The 23,626-nt window shown below is 39.1% G+C and overlaps 1 protein-coding gene across 1 annotated transcript in view; it reads left to right on the forward strand.

Annotated features, from left to right (window-relative positions):
* Positions 1-23,626, forward strand: part of il1rapl2 (interleukin 1 receptor accessory protein-like 2) — a 226,860-nt gene that overhangs the window by 196,414 nt on the left and 6,820 nt on the right. The window contains exons 8-13 of the mRNA XM_055224668.1: positions 4,410-4,542; positions 8,047-8,192; positions 12,119-12,124; positions 18,961-19,101; positions 20,468-20,528; positions 21,154-21,263. Of these exons, the coding sequence (XP_055080643.1) occupies positions 4,410-4,542; positions 8,047-8,192; positions 12,119-12,124; positions 18,961-19,101; positions 20,468-20,528; positions 21,154-21,263 (597 nt within the window). The remainder of the gene's footprint in view (positions 1-4,409; positions 4,543-8,046; positions 8,193-12,118; positions 12,125-18,960; positions 19,102-20,467; positions 20,529-21,153; positions 21,264-23,626) is intronic.

Genomic DNA, 23,626 nt, shown 5'->3' on the forward strand with positions numbered 1-23,626 from the left:
GCTATTGTCCTTTATTCTGCAAAAAAATTCTAATTGTTCAGAAAATGTTTGGATTTTTTATGTTTGTAATGAGCTCAACTGACACTAAACCCTTGTTTGTGTCTCATATTTTACACTGTATTCTACATATTTTCAAATGTTTATTATTTAAAGGTCCTGTATTTGATTTTTTTTCCATGTATTTGAGCAAAATGTGTTTTGCCCCAGTACACACATATTGTATGAACATCTCTAGAGGTCAAAATAAGTCTACTGTGTGCACATTAACATGCTATTTGTTGTTAGCTTTACTGAGACAGCAAAACTCCGCTCTGGTCTCTGAAAGTTGAAAACTGCTTTTAAACTCATTATGGTGAATAATCATGGTGCTCTGAGGAATAATTTTGACAGTAAAAATCTGGTAAAAAAAAAAAAAAAAAAAATGTTTATAAGTTTCTCGTCTCTATCCCTCTCTATCTCTCTTTGTCTACACTAACTCTCTTCATTTAAGTCTCTGAGTGAGTTATGGAAATAGACTTTTATAAGTTTGAACAAGTCCTGATTCTAAAATGGAAATGACTCATGACCAAAGTGCAGAGGTCTGATTACAGCTCAACAACATAGAACACTTCCACCGCACACTTGGCCTTTTCTGTTTTTATCTCTTTTTCTGTCTGTCTCTCCTTGTCTCTCTCTCTCTCTCTCTCTCTGACTCTCTGTTCTTCTCTGTCTGTCTCTCTTTTTCTGGCTCTCTGTTTCTCTCCTCTCTGTCTCTCTCCGTCTCTCTTTCTCTGTCTTTCTCTTTGTCTCTCTCCCTCTTTCTTCTCTCTCTGTCTCTCTTCTCTCCCTGTCTCTCTCCCTCTCTGTCCCCTTTCCCCTTCTCTCCTCTATCCCTCCTCTCTCCACTAACTTCCTCCTTCTACACTTTCCCCTCTCCTCCTCCATCACTTCTTTTCCTCCCTCTTCTCTGAAAAACAAATAGAGTTGATGGTTTTAATCACCAGAACATGCTGAGAACTCAAACAGCCTCTAGGCACCAATCAGTTACTCTGCAAACAACATGGCCGCCATCCATTTTAACACACATATTTTAATGCTCACATTTGAACACACACATTCAGCGCTCACATTTGACCACATGCATTTTAACACTCACATTTTAACCCTCACATTTTAATATGCAAATTTTAACACTCATTTTAACACATTTTAACACATATTTTAACCCTCAGATTTTATTACACACATTTTAACACACTTTTTAACCCTCATATTTTATTACACACATTTTAACACACATTTTGACACAGAAATTTTAACACTCACATTTTAACACTCACATTTTATTACACACATTTTAATGCAGACAATTTAACAGTCACATTTTAACTGTCACATTTTAACGCACATTTTAACACACACATTTTATTACACACATTTTTACCCTCAAATTTTATTACACACATTTTGACACAAATATTTTAACACCTACATTTTAGCACATGCTTTTTAACACGCATTTTAACACACACACACATTTTAACACTTACATTTTAACACACACATTTTCTCATTTACCCTCTCGCAGTTGTATTTAGAGTGATTCATGGATGTTTGAGTACCGCCACTGCTGCTCATTACGTACTTTCTTCTCCAATTTTACTTTCTTAATCTGTGATGCATGTAGGATTCGTCAGCAGCTATAGCGACCATAAGCCTGTGTCGCTTCGAGAGGAGTCCGGGTCCAGTACCTCAATCTGACGTGCTGTTATTTGGAAAAACTGAATGACTCACGAAGTGCGTTTTATGGTGTTTTAATCAGTTGGTTCCACAGTATCTAAGCAGGTTACACATACAAAGATGGTAAGTTGTAGGCCTACAGAAAACTGGTATGGTAACAAGCATAAAAATAAAGCGGTAAACGAAAAATACGGCTACCCCCTCTCCACCTGTCAGACAGCAGGAAACCCAGTGCCTTTGTACCTCCCAGTACGTCACCCTTGCCCACGTTAACCCCACCCCTTATGCATTGCCATAGCAACCAATACATCATATGGCTCCTACAGCAGTGTTTAGTCATTTTGGTATAATTGAAAAAAAAAATAAAAAATCCTCTGCTCACTAGAGTGATGTGCAGCTATCCATAGGAGGGCCTGACAGCATGCGGCACTTTGTTGTGACAATATTTACTCTGACATCAGCTCCCATTGGGCACTGTATTTTTCTAACAGAAGCATCAAAGAATTATAATGGGTTTTCATAGATTATAACTATATAGCAGACACTAGAACAATATGTCTTCTTTAACACTCACACACATATTAGCACACATATTAACTCTGCGTGACCCCGCTGTGTTTCCTGCAGGTCTCAAACTGTTTACTCAATTCACTGTGCAAAACAACCTTGAAACGCGCTGGTTAAAAGTCACAAGCAAAACTGTATCTTAGTAGATCTTTATTAGGATTATTTGAACATTATTCCTAGAACTTCTCCTCCTTTCTCTATCTCGTTTTCTGACTTTCTGATCCCTCTCTCTTCCCCTGTCTTACCCCCTTTTGTCTTTCCTTTCTCTCTCCTCCCCTCCCATTTTCCTATTGAAGAGAATGTCAGGAGATGGGAAGGAGGCCAATTTCTTAATATTAAAGTCAATAAAGTCAGTTTATTCATATATTTCCTTGCAGATGATTTTTTTATGTGCAAACTGTCATTAGATGTAGCCCTCGACCCACTAATCCGCATTAATTTTGGCTTGCTAAGGCAGTATAACAGTATAAGCAATAACAATACATTTACATATTAATGCCAACTTAAGTATAATATCTTTACCCAACTTTCTGCATCCACTTTTTCACCTTCCTAATGCAAATGTTATTATTTATATCATGTTGTCATTATTTATCCTCAAACATCCCTCCTCACATATCCAGTGTAGTGTCGATAGAGCTGTCATGACGCGGCTCTATCTTAATTATGTGCTAATTGACTGGCTAATGACGTAGCGCTCGTTAGCTTGTTCATTAATACTCCATCATTTCCAGTGATAGCAGTAATCACCGCACTGCTTTCAAGGTCCTCCAAGAGTGTGGGAGTTTGGCCTGCTCACATCTGCTCCCCTCCCTATGTGTCATAGAGCACATTTTAAGTAATTATAGTTATGGTGGATTTTATTGTTCTCAAAGGGAAATGTGTCCTCTGCATTCAACCCATTCTTCAGTGTCTCTGGGTTAAACCTGTCAGGGGCAGTGGAGTCAGAATCCTAGTCGGCAGTTGGAAAATTTGCCACATTTGTAGATTTATTCGAATCGTAGTCGCTGCATTCCAAACAGGAAGTGACTATGGGTTCGATTTGGCTCCATCAACTCCAATTCACTTTCTATTAAAAAACTGCTTTCAGATTCATCATTCAGACCTTAAAATGTTTATTTTAATCCAGGTTTAATTGACAGCTATCACGACTTGCTGCTAACTGCCTGCCCCCTGCCAAACCAGCAGTAAGGGCAGGAAGGGGTGTGCATCTTCAACAACCTCTCTCCTGATTGGCTCTTTGATTACATGCCCAGATTTCTAAATATGGTCACTGGTTGCAGATGAGCTGCTATAAGTGCTATTTTGTTTGCAACTGAACACTAAGGTGACGTCACACTCACTCAGTCCACTCCTGCATGCAGTCAAACACAAAAGTTGTATTCATCTTCATGGTTAAGATGGTGGAAAATTTTACAAGAAATAAATAAAAAGCTAACGCGTCGCCTTAATTTTTTGTGAGAAATTCAATCAGCAGTGAATTTGTACTTGTAAGAATCTCTCCTCACTGCAGGTGCCACTTTCTACAACTGTGAAAATAACTCTCACTAAATACTTGTAAATATTTGCAGAAAGAGGCTGAGTTCTGCAAAGCTGTTACTCCAAAAGAACCCATTCTGACTGCTCTGCTTAAGTCCAGGATTATGAAAAAGATTATAAATATGTTATATGTTTCTCGATCCTAACTCTGGTGCAATTTGGTTCCATCAACCTGAGCTGCAATTCATTTTCTATTGAAAAACCATGCATAACAGCTGCTGGCAGGCTTGTCATCCTGACCTTAAAATGTTTGTATTAACCTGCTCAACATGATCTCAATGTTATTTCACTATTTCATCCATAAATCAAGGCGGGAAGGGGCAAATCCCTTCAACATTTCCTCGGTCCTGATTGGCTCTTTGGTTGCACACTCCCATATATGGTCCTTGTTTGCAGATTAGCCGCTATAACTGCTAGTCTCGATGAGTTTCATTTGGTTGTTGCTGTTACAGGTTTGCCCCTGACTCTGGACTGTAAGGCTGTGTTTCTGTTACAGGTTTGCCCCTGACTCTGGACTGTAAGGCTGTGTTTCTGTTACAGGTTTGCCCCTGACATTAGACTGTAAGGCTGTGTTTTTGTTACAGGTTTGCCCCTGACTCTGGACTGTAAGGCGTTCTTCGGATACAGCGGAGAAAACCGGCGTCCAATCATTTACTGGATGAGAGGAGACAAGTTTGTGGAAGAGCTCGCCGGGCACATCAAGGAGAGTGAAGTCAGGTGAGAATCTATAAAGAAATATACCAAAATGTATACAATAGACATGGATACAATACAGTAGAATGGTATAAATTGGTAATATACAGAGACTTTAGACATTTTCAAACTAGGACTAATCTAGATTTAAATCAGGACTAAACCAGGTCAAACTGAAAAAAACAGGTTTAAACCAGGGCTGCATACCTTACCTAATCAAGGAATGGACAATGTATTTTTTTCTAATAATTTGGGCCTTGTAATGAATTTTTAAATCTTAATATCAGAATTGTTAAATGTCAATTATTGACCTTCGGAAAAAATTATATCAGATATTGGTATCAATTCAAAAATCCATATTGAACCAACCATAGTCTAAACTCAACACCAGCACTATAACAGGACTAAAACATGGTTCAAATCAGATCTTAACTTAATCTTAAACCAGGTCCAAACTACCATCATATACAGCAGAAGCAGCAGTAATAAACTTACATTCTCACTAATTTGGTCCTGTTTGAGCACAGTTTTGTGTTGTCACGATACAAAAATTTTAAACTAGATTTTGCTATTAAAGAATAGAGTCGATTCTCAATACCAATTATGATACCACGATGACAGACAATAGAATGTGATTTTCAACATTAAATGGTAGAACTTTCTTTTATATTCCCATGTGGCCTTATATCTGTGTAATCCCTCAGTCGTCCAGGTAGGTTCCATAGTGGTCCAAGGGTGTATACTCATCTATGTCTTATATTTGTTCTGATATAGCTCAAGATCATTCTAAAGCTATTCAGGAAAGGTACATTTCTGTCCTGTCAATGTGACTTTGTTAGTGTCGACACCTGCTCTAGTTTTGATACTAGTTTAAGTATCAAATAGTATCTGATTTTCAATACATTTGACCACCCTAACCTGATGTAGAATCTGTTCTAATCCTGGTTTAGTCCTGGTCTGGTCCAGATTTAGTTTCAGTTTTAGTCCCAGTTAAGTGTTAATTTTGATGTTGTATATTTGCAAGTTATTAACTTAAAAAAGAATCCAATCCAAAATATGAAATTTTATTCTTTTTCCAAACCCACAGCCTCTTTGTGTCTTGATGTTCTGGACAGTTTAAGTTGAATTGTTAATTAAAAAAGTAAAAATGGCCTGTGTCGGATTCTGGGTCTGATTTTCTATGAGGAGAGACGATGCTTATAAATATATAAAACTCATCACACAGATCATTCATTTCCTCCCAATGGAATAATTACCTCCATCACAGACTAAGAGAGAGGGAAAGGGGGGGAGAGAGAGAGAGAGAAGAAAGAGGGACGGTGAGGAAAAGAGAGGGAGCTGTGAGAAAGAGAGAGGGAGAAGGTGAGTATGACAGAGAAAAGGAGAGAGAGGGAAAAGAACAGAGGGAGTGGTGAGAAAGAGAGAGGGAGAGAGAGGTTCGGTTGGAAGGAGAGAGGGACTGAGAAGAGGGCTAAAAAGGGGAGAGAGAAAGAAAAGAGAGGAAGAGGGGAGAGAGAAAGAAAAAATTATTGAAGTATGTAAAGCACATTACAAGTGAGAGAGAGAGATGGAGGAGAAAAAATAAATAGAGAGAGAAAAAGAGTGGTACGAGAGAGAGAGACATCAAAGGAAATAGGAAAGATGAGGACGAGAGATCGTGTCTCACCTCAGCTGACCTCAACAGCTGACATATAAACCAGCATACATAAAAACAGCATTATCTACAGGACTAAACTGGTGCTGTTTCAGGATTGAAACAAAACTAAACCAGGTCTAAGCCAGGTTTAAACCAGAATGTAAGATTTATATTAGGTCTCTGAGAGACAGTTCAACCAATACCAGGTTTAGACCAGATTCTACAGTTTAGGTTATACAGTTGTGCCTGCTGTTTTCTGGTGATTTAGAGCAAAACTCACTTGTGTCCAGTTACTACATAGTAAAGGTGTCTGCTGTGAAATGAGGTATATATAATGCAGTATATGTAAAACACCTGAAACTTTACGTTCAGGGTAAAGTAATGCAAACTTTTAATTCATACTTACTACCGATTGAACTGTATTTAAATATAGTTAAATACAGTAGATTTGCTGGAGCACAGATGCCCTTTGACCTCTGCACTTTTACCCTCCCCTCCCTGTCAGTATAATGTATTCAACTTTCAAATATTATGAAGTATTTAAGTCCATCTTTAGAACTGTCCTCTTTGCTCTTTTCCTCCCTCCCTGTGTGCTGATATCATGTGTGCATATGTATGACTCCCCCAGGGTCCTCCCTCCCTCTGCATGCACCAACGGAAGGTCAGAGGTCACAGGTCACCCCCCACAAGGAGAGGTGCATTCTGGGTACTCATTGTGGGACTCTTCACCAGGGAAGGGTACTGTCTGTAGGGAACTAGGATTTGATCCAGGGCCAAATCCAGATTTATGATTAAAAAGTCCTTTGTTCCATTTTAGTCTCAGAATGTCCCTGAAGAGAAGGTCTGAAATAATGTCCCCCACACTCACAGTAACCTCAGTTTAAATGAGCAGATCTGAAGGTTCCAGACTGGGATCCTGGCTCAGATTTGGAGAAGGCTCCAGCTAGGTTACACTATTTTCTGGTTTGTTATAACGTTGTTTCTTCATCAAAAACATACCTGTTTAACACACAAATCTTGTATATTTAGGCTGAGCTCTCAAACAGAAAACACTCCACCTTGTGATGTCACGTGGAAATACAGGAAGTGCTCCATTGTGTTTATAAAATCTATACACCTTCACAACAATCAAAGAGTCAATTTTTGTATACCATTAAGGTCTATGTTAACCTGTAGGGTAATGTATCATCTGCATTTGACCAATGCTTTATTGTCTCTGGGTTAAACCTGTCAGGAGCAATGCGACCCATCGTGAGCTAGTCTTGGTCAGGGCTTCCTGCAAACACCACATAGAGAGCCCCAGGAGTTGAATCTTTTTGCTGTGGGCAGAGAGTGCTAGCCATTCTACCTCCTTCCTTCCTCCCTCCTTCTCTCTCTCTCTCTCCTTCTTGCTATATATATATATATATATATATATATATATATATATATATATATATATATATATATATATATATATATATATATATATATATATATATATATATATATATATATATATATATTTTTTTTTTTTTTTTTTTTTTTTTTTTTTTTTTTTTTTCAGATGAATCAGAATCAGATAACTTTATTAGCTCAGAAGACACTCACAAGAGTAAAAATACACAACCAGAACAGCAATACAAGCAGTAACAAAACAATACAATACATTGCCTCATCTGTCAGTGTCAGTTGAGTAGTAAAAACAGAAAGTTCACAGGTAAAGTTCAAGCTGAAGTGCTGTTGCACAATTAACTATAAGGTGCAGACATGAATAAAACAGTGATAAGGGTTAAGTCTACTCAATGCTACTGTTCACTGAGTTTAAAGAGGGGATACCAGTGATTAAAATCAAAAAGTGTATTGAAAATGTTTACCTTTGTAGTTTATTTAAATGTTATTATGCATCCCAGGCTGCTTCGGGAGCACTTGGGGGAGAAGGAGGTGGAGCTCTCCCTTATCTTCGACCACGTGGACGAGACCGATCTGAACAACTACACCTGCTATGTGGAGAACGGCATCGGGAGGAGAGGAGGGAGCGCTGTGCTGCTCAAGAAAGGTTTAGATGCCCTACATATGCCATACAACTTTACAACTGTGTGCCAGATGCCCTCCCATGCAACTGTACTCCTTTGTGCCAGATACCTCACCAGTACCTCTGTATCCCTATGCATCAGATGTCCTACCATCCTCCTGTATCCCTCTAAATCAGATGTCCTCCTCTCCTCTTGTATCTCTATGTCAGATGCCCTTCCATCCTCCTTTATTCTTGTGAGTCAGATGCCCTCCCATTCGCCTATATCCTCATATATCAGATGTCCTCCCATCCTCCTATATCATCCTATATACCTGTATGTCAGATGCCCTCCCACCTTCCCTTTGATCCTGTGTGTCAGATGACTCCCATTCTTTATTTTTGAATTGAAACCTTTCTATTTTTTAATATTGTATATTTTTGTTTAGTAGATGGGCAATAATTGGAACCTGAATCCCTTATAATTATTATTATTATTAATTACTTTTAGTTAGGACAAAACAAGGCTGAGTTAACACAAAAAAAAACAATCTCACACTAGCCTGAGAAATACAAAACAACTATTAAAAAAAGGGTTAGGGTTAGTAAGTAAGGAAATACTTGCACAGGAGAGGTCTGGTTGCAGGTTATATTGTTACTTTGAAGTCATATCACGCTGGGGTTGTATTGCATGTATGTCAGTGGTAGAATGTTCTGCATGGTGACACAATATATACTGCCAAATGCATGTTTTATATTGTCTGAAAACTCAAGGTGAATAGAAAATGTATTTAAGCAACACATTTTCAGGAGCCTGTGATCAACACAAGCGTCCATGGTCCTGTTTAGGAGTTTGATTTTCACCAAAAAGATGAGAGTGACTAACTGAAAAACTATTGGTTAATGCTAGATAGCTTGTGACTGTTATGTTATTTGAGAGGGACTTGTTTAACAGCACATATCAGCTCATCTGTTGTTGTTCCAGCTGGAAGTCAGCTTTTTTTAGTGGTCAGACTGTGTTAAAACAAATCTCAGATTAAAGTCTCAGATTAAGAACTTGAGTAACAGAGCTTCAGGCAGAGCAGTGCCCCCAGTTAGCATCACACCCAGGGAATTTTTGATGACCTGAGCTCTGAAATGTCACCAGGTCCCCATATTTCTCACATGAAACAATACTTTATGAATTATGCAAATGGTTTAGTTCACAGAGATTTGGTTTTGAACACAGTTTTGCATAGTGCTATTGTTCTAGTGCATGTATTAGCCTACACAACCTCTCCTCTCTCACAAACACAGTCTATGTCACTGAATACAAACCTAACTGCAGAAAAAACACTTGTCTCTCTTTTTAGAGTGAAATATTGAGATAAAAAATGCATGAGGCGTTGAGTGGTGTAAAACAGGCACAGTTTGAACTTGTTTTTATCTGAAGAGAGGAAGAGCAGGGTCAAAGGTCAGGGCAGGAGCGGAGAAGGGGAAAGGAGAGGGGAGGAGAAAGAGGAGTAAGGAAAGGAGACAGAGGAGAGGAGTGAGGAGCGGTGAACAAGAGAAGAGACACAGGAGAGAAGGTGAGGGAGCAAAAGAAAGAGAGGAGAGGAGGCTGAAAAGGAGAGAGAGGAGAGCCAGACAGTAGTAGAATGGTTAAACAGTGCTGCTGCCATTTCAAATTTAAAGATGAAGATTCTTTTTATTATTATTTCTTTAAAATTGCACCATATAACTTTGCAGGTGAAGAATATGCCACCTCCTTGTCTCCATGGAGATGTGATTGCTTTACCTAGAATGTTCCACTGTAACGGCTCCAATTCTGCTACCGTTGTTGTGTCGTTGGACAAGACAATTCGCTCACATTGGATCGGTTTGCATGTTTGACTGTGGTGCAATGCATTGACTCTGGATTGATCTAAAAAGTTCAAATTTGATGTTTCTTTTTTTAAAACTTTGTCGCTCACAAAATACCAGCTTCTAATTATGAAGAAACTATATGAGGCTGACACACTCACAAAGACACCAGCAGGGGGCATGTTATAAAGGGAAATGGGAATTAAAGAGGGAGAAAGGGAGGGAGGAGAAAGGAGAGAGAGGGAGTACACTGTCTACTTAAAGAGAGAGGTGTAGGGAGGAGAGTGTGAGGGAGGAGAGCGTGAGGGAGGAGAGAGTCAGAAAAAGGGTGGTAGGAGAGAGAGAGAGAGAGGGGGAACGAGAAGAGAGGGAGAGGAAGTTAGATGGAGACCAGGAGAGAGCATGGGTAAGTGTGGAGAACAAAAGAAAGAAGGAGAAGAAAGGGAGAAAGAGAGGGAGGGAGAAGAGAGAGAGGAAGATAAGGGGGGTAGAGAAAGAAAGAGGAAGGAAAAAGGAAGAAGGGAGGCAGAGAGAAAGAGAGAGAGGGAGATCAGGAAAGAGAGGAGGGAGGAGAGGGAAAGACAGAGAGAGAGGAGGAAGAGAGGGAGGTGAGAGAGAGAGGGAGAGATGAAAAAGGGTTGGACCATCTCTTCCTGACTGCCTCTGCTGAGAGCCTGAGGAGTCAAATCTGTCTTACTGTACTTAACTGGACCCCTGGGGACGCTCTCTCCTTCCTTCTCCTCTCTCTTTCCTCATTCTATCTATCTCCTCTTTCTCTTCCCCTCTCTCTTTCCTCATCCTGTCCTCTCTTTATTACTCCTTCAATCTTTCTTTATCCCCTTCTCTTATCTTCTCATTCCTCTTCTCTCTTTCTCCTCTTCTTCTTCCTTTTCTCTCTTTCCATCTCCCACCCCTTCGTTCTGTCTCGCCCCTCCCCTCTCTTTTCTATTCTCTTTCTCTCTTCTCTCTCCATTGCACTCCTTTTATAAGCTAATCTAAAGAGTACCATGTAAACTTCATTGTGCATGCAGTGGTGCAGTGGACTAAGCATTTGCCTTTTAACCACAGGGTCCTTGTTTCAAACCCCACATGACACTATTTTAAATGTGCTTTTCCTTATTTGTACCATCTTAAAAACATGAAAAAGCAAATTTGATCTTTTTAAACAGTTTGCAGTGGTCCAAAGTTATTTCTCACTTACTTATGCATTCAGAGCATCCTAATTATTCAACAAGATGAGTTTATAAGCCCTTTTCACAACTTTCAGAGGCCAGAGTGGAGTTTTGTCGTGATGCTAACAACAACTAGTGCTATATAATTAGATGCAAACAGTGCACAGTGGACTTATTTTGGCCTCAAGAACTGCTTATACAATATATCTGTACTGGAATGAGACACATTTTGCTCAAATACATGGGAATTGTTTTTATGTATTACTGAATGAGACAAAGGAAAATTGAAAGGAAAAGAAAAGTAGTGTGATATGACATGGAAAAAACACAACAATTTCAAATGTTGTTTTTAAAAATTGTTCCAGAGATTGCCAGGGCTTTTAGCTCAAACCGGCTCTGTGGGAATTGGCGTCAAAATTTGCCGAAATTGTTTGTGAATAACCAGTTTTCCTCCAGGAACAGTGTCATCACAAGATCTGGTCTGTTTTTCTGAGGTGATGATGGTCTTGCTCAAAACCAAAACAAAACCCAAATATTAGTCATGTCAAGGTCATCTGTCCTCCACTGCATCCTCTGATCCTCTCCTCTGCATCCTCTGCTCCCTCTGACCCTCTCCTCTGCTTCCTCTTCATCGTCTGACCCTCTCCTCTACATCATCTCCTCTATTTGACCTTCTCCTCCGCTCCAGCTGACCTCTCCTCTACATCCTATATATCCTCTGCTCTCACACTCTCTTCATTTCCTTTCACTACACCCATAAATCTTTTCTTTGGTCTTTCTCTAGACCTCCTGTATCCTGGTAGCATGCTTCTAAACATATATACACTGTCCCTCCTCTGTATCATATATTCACTGTCCCTCCTCATATCTTTATCACCTCCATCTCAGTAACTTTCTTATCTTTCGTAACTAATTTTCCACTTAACTCTAGGAGACATTCTATCTGATTACGATCAGCTGAGTGTGGATAAAACTAGTGTGCGCTGACAGGGGAAGCAGGACAAGGGGACATGATATACACACAAAGAAATCTAGAGTACTTAACAACTATCAGTGTAGTCTAAATATTATTAATCTGTTTATATTCTATTAAAGAGGGGGTGTAACACTTCTATGGGGTATTAACGGCAAACACATAACATATTTAGATAAATTCAATTAATTTATTTTTGTAATGCCCAAAATCACAACAACAGTTGTCTCGAAGGGCGTTCATGTTTTGGATGATGGGGGAAACCGGAGTACCCGGAGGAAAAACTCCACACAGAAAGGCCTGGGCGACCCGGGGATCGAACCAAACCTTCTTGCTGTGAGGCAGCACAGTGGCTGAGTGTTGCCACTCAGCCACCGTGCTGCCTACACACAAAAACAAACAGGAAAATCAAACAACAGGAAAAATCAGACAAAACAAGAAAATCGGCCAGGTGAGGAGGAGGGAGGGGGGCGGAGGAGGGCCAGGCGGGGAGGAGGAGAGGGTCCAGCTGTCATCGGGGCATCTGAAAGAGTTACACTCCACAGGGGGAACATGTGAATAGCATTGCTGATGAGAAAATAGGAGGAAGCAGAGGATAGTGCTCAGGTTGCCATACTTCCCCCAGCTTGTTATCTCCTACTGCCTGGTCTTAAATACAGATGGGGGCCTGTTTAACATCAGCAGGGAGTTGATTCCATAGCACAGGAGCTTGGTAACTGAATGCTCTCCCTCCCACTGTACTTTTGGACACTCTAGGAACCACTAATAGTCCTGCATTCTGAGAGCAGAGTGCTCTGTTTGGCTGGTACGGGACAATAACATCTTGCAGATAGGATGGGGCCATACCGTTTAGGGTTTTGTATGTCAGGAGGAGGACTTTGAATTTGATTCTAAGCTCGACAGGAAGCCAGTGCAGATATTTTAGTACAGGACTGATGGGTCTCTTCTTTTAATTCCTGTTAGGATTCTGGCCGCTGCATTTTGGACCAACTGGAGGCTTCTTATAGTACTTTTGGGGCAGACGGTGAGCAGAGAATTACAGTAATCAAGTCTGGAAGTAACAAATGCATGGATGAGTTTTTCAGCATCGTTTTTAGGTAAAATATTTCTAATTTTAGTTATATTTCGCAGGTGAAAGTATGCGGTTTTACAAGCTAGGTTTATATGGGCTATGAATGAGAGATTTTGATCAAATAGGACTCCAAGATTTTTTACAGTAGGGCTAGAAGCTATACTCACATTGTCGAGTGAGATTATCTGGTCCGACAGAGAATCTCTTTGACCTTTGGGACCAACGACAATGACCTCTGTTTTTTCAGGATTTAAGAGCAGGTAATTCAAGGTCATCCAGGTTTTGATGTCCTTCACACAGGCACTGAGTTTATCTATTTGATCAGTCTGATTTGGTCTCATTGATAAGTACAGCTGAGCATAGCAGTGAAAATTAATGCCATGTTTTCTAATAATGTTACACAATGGCAACATATACAGAGTGAATAGGATTGGACCAAGCACAGATCCTTGTGGAACACCACAGGGTACTTTAGAACAGGGAGAGGTGCACTGGTTTATACTAACAAACTAGTACCTATCTGACTTATCTGTTTTTGTTTTTGTGTGTAGGCAGCACGGTGGCTGAGTGGCAACACTCATGCCTCACAGCAAGAAGGTTTGGTTCGATCCCTGGGTCACCCAGGCCTTTCTGTGTGGAGTTTTGCATGTTTCTCCCCGTGTCTGGATGGGTTTCCTCCGGGTACTCTGGTTTCCCCCATCAACCAAAACATGAACGCCCTTCAAGACAACTGTTGTTGTGATTTTGGGCATTACAAAAATAAAATGACTGGAATTGATAGATAGGATTTAAACCATTTGAGGGCAGTCCCTCTGATTCCAATGTCACGTTCTAACCTCTGCAGTAGAATGTTGTGATCAATGGTGTCAAATGCTGCACTGAGGTCCAGTAGGACCAGGACTGAAGCCAGCCTGTTATCAGCAGCTAGTAGTAAGTCATTTGTTACTTTAAGCAGTGCAGTCTCTGTGCTGTGGTGAGCTCTGAATCCAGATTGAAATTTTTCAAATATATTATTGTCCTGCAGGTGGCGGCATAGCTGTTTCACCACAACTCTTTCTAGAATTTTTGAGAGGAACGGAAGATTAGAGATAGGTCTGTAGTTGGCTAGTTCATCAGGACTTAGGTTAGGTTTTTTCAAAAGGGGTTTAATCACAGCATACTTAAAGGACTGAGGAACATAGCCATTTTCTAATGACATATTTATTATGTTATGGATGGAATCTATTATTAGGGGGAGGGCTTCTTTGAGGAGTCTGATTGGAATAGGGTCGAGCATACAGGTTGATGGTTTGGATGACATGATGGCTGAGGTAATCTCCACCTCATCAACAGGAGTAAATTTATCTAATATTATTAGAGGATCCATGTGGGATATTGGTATTACAGACTGGATTAGCTCAGAGCTGATTTTTGGAGTAGCTTTGTTGATTTTGTCTCTAATGGTTGTAATTTTGTAATCGAAGAATTGAAGAAAGTCATCATGTTCCCCATGTTTTGAAAATGCTATACTCACCAAAAACAACGTATTAACATGTATTTTAAGCTTAGCTTTTGTTTTTGCCGCTGTGAGTGTCCCCTCCCTTTTGCACTTCAGAGAGCTAACAGTATCAGCGCACATCCAATTAATGAAACTACTGCACATCACATTAAGTTTGTGAAGTTGTAATGTATTGTTTTGTATCACATGTTTGTATATTTATGGAGAATTGTCGTGTGAGAGCATGGGAGAGGTAGGCTTGTGGGCGGAGTCTTGTACACAATCATACAGCTAATTAACCATAAGGAGGGTTTGGAAAGGGCGGGGGAGATCGCTAAGATACATGCATGAATAAGAGTTAAAACCACTTCAGGCATGTTTTTGGCATGTTAACTTTATAACATGGTAGGAAGCTCCAAAAAGTCAATTTTGCGTAATACCCCCTCTTTACCATTTTACTTTCAGAAAAATCTACTATAGAGTTGTTAAGTGATAATGTCACTTCCAGATCCAACTGGCAGCTTCACAGTTGCTCTATATTTGCTTTGTTTGGAATGTTTCACCGTAATGTATTTCTGATTTTCTAAATACATCTATCTCCATGGTGATGAGCTGGTGATGAAATATTGTTGTTGTTGTTGTTGTTGTTTGTTTGTTATTGTTTTGTTTTGTTTTTGTTTGCTTTTTTATTAGAACACCTCAAATTGAATAAATGAATATTAGAAGTTTATTGCTGTACATGGTGTTACATTTTTGACTGGTTTTAGACATGTTGTCAGTGGTTAGTTTCATTTGCATTTTATTTCAAACTTACTATTTCAGCTTCAGATTTGCTTTTTGCTTTTTTACCAATGAGGTGTTATTATTTCGCAGATTTGTTTTATACTGGGGCTGGGAGATTTTGTCTGAAAATAAAATTGTCAAGTTTTTATCAAAAATGTGATATTCGATTGACAAACTGACCCGAACAGTGTTTGTCCTGCATTAAACATGTAATATTTCATTTAACATCACTGATTTCAGCACTGGCCCTGTGCTAAACTGCTTTTCTCTGAGGCACACACACAGACACATACACACACAGACACATACACACACGCACATACACCCATCCGCGCACACACACACACACACACATACAAGCAGCCCTTTTCCCGAAAGTCGGGAAAATAAAATCGATTTTCTTCCAAACAAATGGATTTGCACAGTTGTATTAACCGATTTAACCAATTTAACCAAAACTGAACTGACTAAAACCACTCAACATTCCAGTTAAATAATCCTGGTCAAAAACTAAGAGTACCATTTTGAATCCTTCTGCAATTTGTCATTTTAATAATACTCCATTCATTTCATCACAGAGTAAGAGGTCAGAAATGATACTTTATACTAGATTTATCAGGAGTTTTCCAAGCATCCCTCAGTCACGCTGTGCTGTGTAGTTTGTATAGAGGGAAGAGGATGAAACATAGAGCAGTAGTGACGTCTAGTGGGGGAGAGTGGTATTGAGACAAGGATTATGAAGGACAGAGTGTGTGATGTTTTTATGATGTCCTTCAAATCTACAAAATATATAAATTATTTATTTTGCAGGTCAAGTTAACAATGTTTTTTGATTAATTATTGAAATTGGATGTTGCTTTTTCACAGTCTAATTCCATTAAAGCTGCACTCTGGTGGAGTGTCTACCACCTGCTTTGTGGAGATGTTATTGCTTTACCTGAAATGTTACACAGTATGACATTAAGCCTATATTGCATTTATTAAATTACAAGTGTTTTATTGCTCAAAAAATCCCTTGATAAACTTGCATTCTTACTGTGAGCGGGCTCAATCTGACCTGTAACTTGGCCTGGTTAAATCTCCTGTTTGTCTCCATGGAGCTAGATAAGTTTGATACTATACTGTGGAACATTTCAGGCAATGCAATAACATTTCCATTAAACAAGCATGTGGTAAACCTTCAACAAGAAAAGTTAAGTAATGTATCTTTATGATCTTCCATTTCATGATTACATTTATTCATTCACTTAGACATGAGCAGCAGATATCCCATAACCTAGCAACTATAAAAATAATAAGGGGCAAAACTTGTCTAAATTACACAGTAGTTATGATTAGATAATAAAAGACAACATTTTTATTTTGTTAAATAGGTAAATAGGTAAATTGACATAGGTAGAAGGATTCTGTTTTTTAACTCAGCGCCCACTGTTTTTTGTACATTTCTACCTAGCTTTTTCCACAAACCCCCTCTTAACTGATGGAAAACTATAATAAATATTGACCACAGGTACTATCCCACCAAACTAAGTCAGAATTAGAAAAATATGAACATCACACACTAGTCATTCACCCATAATCCCCTTTAAAGGTCCTATATTGTGGAAAAATATAACTAGTGTTTTAGCCATTTAGAATGTCATTACCTCCTCAAAAACATACCTGGAGTTGTGTTTTGTTTCATTCACACTTGTTTGAGTAACCTTCTATTGTTAGTCTGTCTACATTTACAGCCAGAAGGCAAAGCTCTTGATTTACTGGTCAATCCATGTTCCTACCCTCACCTGTGGTCGTGAGCTCTGGGTAATGACCGAAAGGATAAGATCGAGCCAAATATAATAATTAAATTAATTGCCTTTTTTTTTTTCCTTTTTTTTTTTCTTTTTTTTTGTCCAAATTCTTATGATGTACACCAAAAATGATATGCTCAAATTTTAGTAAAAAGTTAGGGTCAATATGGTTTTTGTCTTTCCAAAAAAGCTTTTGTGTTGCACTTCCTGTTTTACCACATGACATCTCAAGTTGGAACAGAGTATTTTCTGTTAGAGAGAAGAACTCAGCCTAAATATTGAGAGTTTGTGTGTTAAACATGTGTGAATGAACCAAAGCACAACTCCAGGTCTGTTTGTGATGAGCAAACAACATAGTAACAGAGACCATAAAATAGTCTAACATGGGCCCTTCAAAAACCATTATAGTAAATCTCTGGAAATTGTAGTATTTTTTTTTTTTTTCTTTTAACTGCCTGATGCATGAATACACAAAATACAGTACTATTACACTGTAGGTGCCACATAAGCACAGAGGACATTGTAAACAGCTTGTATCAACATACTTACCTCCACTGTTATTGTTGCCCCTGGAACCATCTCGGTGTTTGTGTGTGTTTTTGTATCGAGCCATGGATCATTTTCCCATCATGCATTTCACCTCCCATCTCATAAATCGGCCATGTTGGGTCTGTTTCATATGCAGAGGTGTACACGCGTATCATTATGGTTCTATTATACTGCGTTATGGTGATTTAGGATCATGTGCTGCAGATTTACACAGCTCTCAAACATCTGTCAGGAGCAACAATGTGTTCAGCCGTTTACACAGACTCATATTTCTCTCCATAAATCTCTGAAGGAACAATTTGTTGTGTTATATTTTGTGATATTAAAGCTACACACTTTTCTAATGTGGAGTTTACCGGCATGTCTCGAAGTTGCAGATGGAGATGTTATTGCTGTGTTTGGGTTGTTCTAAGTCAGCTAAGTCAGTTCTTTCTGGTCAGATTGTGTTAAAATAAAGCTCAGATTAGTCTATCTTGAGTAACTTGAGCTCCAGACACAGTAATGGTTTCAGGTAGTATCACGCCCCCAGAGAATGTTGATGACTGCAAAGTATCAATGTAATCAAAGTTTATACAGGTGTTTGTATTGCTGAAAATGTCCAAATGTTAGTGTGCTCCTAGAGATATAATTCTGTCTCTTTATACAAAAGTCTGTGAGGCAACAAGAAGAAAATACTCCCGGGTGATTCTATGTATTTATTATAGTTATATAATTATGCAAATGTTTATCTGCTCATTTTAAGAGAAAAAGGGTCTCAGCCACTGACTCACTAGTTTAAATGTAATGCTGCTGGCAAAACTACGGCTGCAATACACAACAATATATAGTTTTATTGGTCTCTATTCAGTTCTCTCTCTCTCTCTCTCTCTCTCTCTCTCTCTCTCTCACTCTCTCTTTCTCTCTTTATCCCTCTTTCTCTCCCACTCTCGCTCTCTCCCTCTCTCTCTCTCTCTCTCTCTCTCTCTCTTTATCCCTCTCTCTCTCTCCCTCTCTCTCTCTTTCTCTTCATTCTCGCTCCCACTCTCTCTCCTCTTTCTCTCTCTTTTTTCAGATATGTACAGATTGGAGTTAGCGGGTTATTTTGGGGTGATCCAATTGGTTTTGGGGTACTCACTGCTCTCTCTCTCTCTCTCTCTCGTTGTCTCTCGTTCATAGACATGTACAGATTGGAGTTGGCGGGTGGTCTTGGGGTGATCCTGGTTGTCCTGGGGGTCCTCACAGCTCTGTACAAATGCTACAACCTGGAGATCCTACTCTGCTACAGGAGGCACTTCGGCAGTGACGAGACAGAAGATGGTATGAACCTTTTTTCTTATTAAACCAGATTTATTCACTGCCAAATGTCCCTCTAAACTGGGCAGTACCTGGAGGAGTAAAGGCGTGAGTGAGGGGTTTGGAGGGGTGGGGTCTGGGTGACTAAAGGGGAGAGTGAGGCCCCCCTCAGGAGGGGGAGGGGGGGGGGGTCTGTGGATATGAGAAACAGTGTGACAGAAACGGGTATCCACACTTGTGGCCACTGGAGACAGCACACATTCAGTCATTGACTGATTTTGAACAGCAAGCTGCAGATTTACCGAGTTTGCACTAAAAGGACTAAGAGCAGTAGATAATGCTAAGGCCAGTTTAGTAGTAAAAAAGAAAAAAGTTGATGTATGCTTGTTAATGAAACACTCCCACTCTTCTGAATGTATAATTAAAACAGCTAATAGCCTTTTAAAACTATATCTAATTAAAACACATTTAAAGACCAAACAGCAAATGCCACTTTCACTGTAAAATCCAACAGAAAATGTACTCAAAAGCATAGTAATCGCCCACGTTTTGATTTACGGGGATGTCATCAGAGAGAATCATGATTAGTCTAATGAGAGCTCCAAACACAATGCTTTTAAATACTGCAGTGGAATCTGTAATTGTAAGAAAAGTTCAGTTGCAAAGAATTACAAGCAATAACATTCCATCTAACCTGTATTACAAGAAATAGCCTGTGAATTTTAAACGAGGGCAGAGGTGCTGGAGAAGCCAAATACTGTGCTCAAGTAAGAATACTGTTACTTCAAAATAGTAAGTAGAAGTGCAAAGTATTGGCCCAAGAAATGTCTTAAGGTTGTGTTTTATTTAATGCAAACATGTTTGCATTGTTCATTCTCAAACAATAACAAAACTGACAAAAATATTTAGTAATGCTCTGGAGTCTTAAACGTTAACACAATGGTTATTGTGAATTCATTTACATTAAGCTAAAACAATAGCAGGCTGGCGGTTTAAATCTCACTCCCAACATAAAAATAGTTGTTTGAGTGGTTGGATCCACTAACCCACAGATTGGCGGTGTGATTCCAGCTCCCACAGATGAATAGTGTCATTGTATCCTTGGGCAAGACACTTAACCCACCTTGCCCCCAGTGTGTGCATACACTGGTGTATGAGTGTGTGTGAATGGGTGAGTGGTTCCTTGATGTTAAGTGTTTTTAGTGCCTTCAAGGTGGAAAAGCACTATATAAAAATGTGGCCATTTTCCAAAATGTGTGCACTCTGAGCAGTGAAATGACTGGTGAATGGACTTTAAAAACTCAGAGCACTTCCAGATGACCAGGTGATTCCATGGCAAAAAAATCATGACATGCTGAGTCCCATTAATTCTGGTCTTTCTTGTCTACAGATAATAAAGAGTATGACGCCTACTTGTCCTACACCAAAGTGGACCTGGACAACATCGGACGGTCAGTATCTCTTATTAATCAAATTTGATGATAATCAAATTCAAACTCAGTGATGTGTAATGTTCAGTTATCAGCTTGGGTGTTTTTAATGGAGAGATCTACAGCCAATCCTCTGTCAGTAAAAGCATGTGGTTTGGAACAAATGCAAGACTTTGGAGGAAGAAATTAGACTTTTTTATGTCTTGTTTATGCTCATGAAATCAATGGAGCTCAATTGTTCCACCTAAGTCCACTTTGGTTCCAGAAGTAAAATTGCCATTCATTTCCCCCACAGACTTTTAGAATAATTCAAATATTGAGACTTAAAAGGCATTGTGGAGGTTAACCAGCCACGTGCTAACGAATATAACATAGTTGTTTTATGTCCAAAAAGCACATTTAAAACGCAAGATTCTGCAAAATGTTTTAATAACTTGGAGGTTTATAAAGTTTTAAACAGATTTTAGATCTTGTCGTCATTATTTACCACAGAGCTGATTAGCCCAGTGCTTTCAAACTTTTAATATACACTTTTTTCAGAACTTCTACAGGAAAAAAAATGAATGGGAAATTTACTGCCTGAACCAGGGGCAGACGATCATATTAAATGTTTTTGTTTTTTTGGGTGTTTTTTTTTTTGCCCCAGTCCCAGCAGTGATGAAGAGACCTTTGCTCTGGAGATCCTCCCTGATGTTCTGGAGAAGCACTATGGATACAAGCTGTTCATCCCCGATAGAGACCTCATTCCCAGCAGCAGTGAGTCCTGGTTTAGTCCTGGTTTAGTCCTGGTTTAGTCCTGGTTTAGTCCTAGTTTAGTCCTGGTTTAGTCCTGGTTTAGTCCTGGTTTAGTCCTGGTTTAGTCCTGGTTTAGACCTGTTTTAGTCCCAGTTTAGTTCTGGTTTAGTCCTAGTTTCCACATTATTCTGTTTTGGTTTAGACCAGGTTCAATCCTACCCTAGCCCTAGTTAAGTCCTAGTTTAGTCCTGATGAAGTCTTAGTTTTGTCCTGGCTTAGACCTACTGTAGTCTTGGTTAAACTCTTTTCTTCTCCCAATTTAGTCCCGACTTAGTTCTGATTAACATCAAGTTTATAAATCATTTTAGTGTGATATCAATCTGGTCTTGGGATAGTCCTTTAATTTTCCTTTTTATTATGTATGGATTACAGGTCCTATATTAGGCAAAAAAGACCACCTTGTGATGTCACGGAGTGGTCGTTTTCCAGTAAACAGCTACGTTTTACCTTTATTTTAGTAGGGATTGGCAAATCATCCAAATAATTCTGTACTGTACTGAAACTGTATGGAGTTTAAAAACATAGTGGAGCACTTCCTGTATTACCGCATGACATCACAAGGTGCAACGGAGTGTTTACTGTTTCAGAGAAGAATTCATTCTAAATATGCAGGATTTGGAGCAACATTATAACAGATCAGAAAACAATGTAATGTGGGCCCTTTAAGTCTTGGTTTAGTCGTGGTTTAGACCTGTACTATTGAAAAACTCTTGTATTGAAGAACAGTTTTAACATGGGAGACAAATTTCCCAGTGAGGACATTAAAATCTACTTAACATTTCACATAAACTCAATCTAATTAAATTAAAACAAAGCCACTGTTTTATGCACTACTTTGTTCCAAGTGTTTTAAGAAGTCACAAACGTGGCTGTATTTTAGTCTCATCTTTTATTTGTGGCGTTAATTTAAGTGAACGCCGACTGCAGACTGAAATATGACCTCATTATTGTGTGCATAATCGCGCCGCATTCCCAAACTCGTTTTTTAGAGAAACAAATTGCAGAATTATCTCGGAAAGAGACAAAAGCCAACGCGTGTTTGGCGTATGGGAGCAGTGCGCAGAGGGCAGGGAGTTTATTTGTTTGATAAAGAATGGAAATGTCTCTTTCAAATGGATCTGAGGGAGACTTCTGCTTTTTTTAATGATACAAAAAGACGACAAAGGCCCAGAAACTTCAGACTGACAAATGTCCTCTGTGTGGAACAGACTAGACCAGACTCGACTGAGGCTGGAGGTCAGAATCTGAAGACTCTTTCATGGAAGTACATCTACAAACAAAGAACTCAAAAATGCGCCATATTACACTATTTTCTGATCTATGTTGTAATGTTGTTTCCTCATCACAAACAGACCTGGAGTTGTGTTTTGTTTCATTCACACATGTTTAAGTTCTTCTCTCAAACAGAAAACACTCTGGTCCACCTTATGATGTCATGTGGTAATACAGGAAGTGCTCCATTGTGTTTTAAAATCCATACACCTTCACTAAAATCATTTAGATATTTGGATTCAGCATTGGAATTTACAATCTCTGCTGAAAATGTAAAAGGTAGCTGTTAACTTGAAAACTGCCATTACAAGACACCCCAAGGTGGAACAGGGCATTTTGAACTTTGGGGGATGCAGGCAGATCAATAATGCAGAATTACTCAAACATGTGACATGAAACAAAATACAACTCTAAGTAACAGTGATGTAACATGGCTAAAAGCTCACAGGAGTCCATTCTGCCTAATATATGACCTTTAATTCTCCTTTAAACATGTTTTTGGTCACCTTGGGAAAATATACTATACTTTGCTGTAGTCCTTATCTCTGGAGAATGCTATGCTTATACAGTCATGCGTTTGCTGTGAGCACGATTTAAGTACAGAAAAAACATCATATCTCCACTGTTAATTATACAAAAAATTCAGACTCGTGTGTCATGTATGTAGTTTTACGTGGCAAAAGAAAATTGTATTCTGTCAACTGGACAAAAGTTTTGGATTTAAAATGTTTCTCCGCTCATCCAAGTCAAGAGCTGGTGGAACACTGCTTTATATCTGTCCTAATTACACTGAAACAAACACACCCTAGTTATTTATAGTAAAGAGTATCTGTTAGCACTTCAGTCCATTGAACTACCCTAAGGTGTGAACTGTACCAGGGTTATGTTTTGCATAATCACTAAGCCCCTATATGTCTTTGAAGCCACCATTTGTAAGTTTATTTGCTTATTTTATCAGTAGATGGCAGATGTGAAACCTGCCACTTCCCTCCCCTCACCTGGCTCTTTCCCCTCACCTGGCTCTTCCCCCTCACCTGGCTCTTCCTCCTCAC

Source organism: Periophthalmus magnuspinnatus, chromosome 10 (genome assembly GCF_009829125.3).
Source record: "Periophthalmus magnuspinnatus isolate fPerMag1 chromosome 10, fPerMag1.2.pri, whole genome shotgun sequence".
NCBI classification, from domain to species: Eukaryota; Metazoa; Chordata; class Actinopteri; order Gobiiformes; family Gobiidae; genus Periophthalmus; species Periophthalmus magnuspinnatus.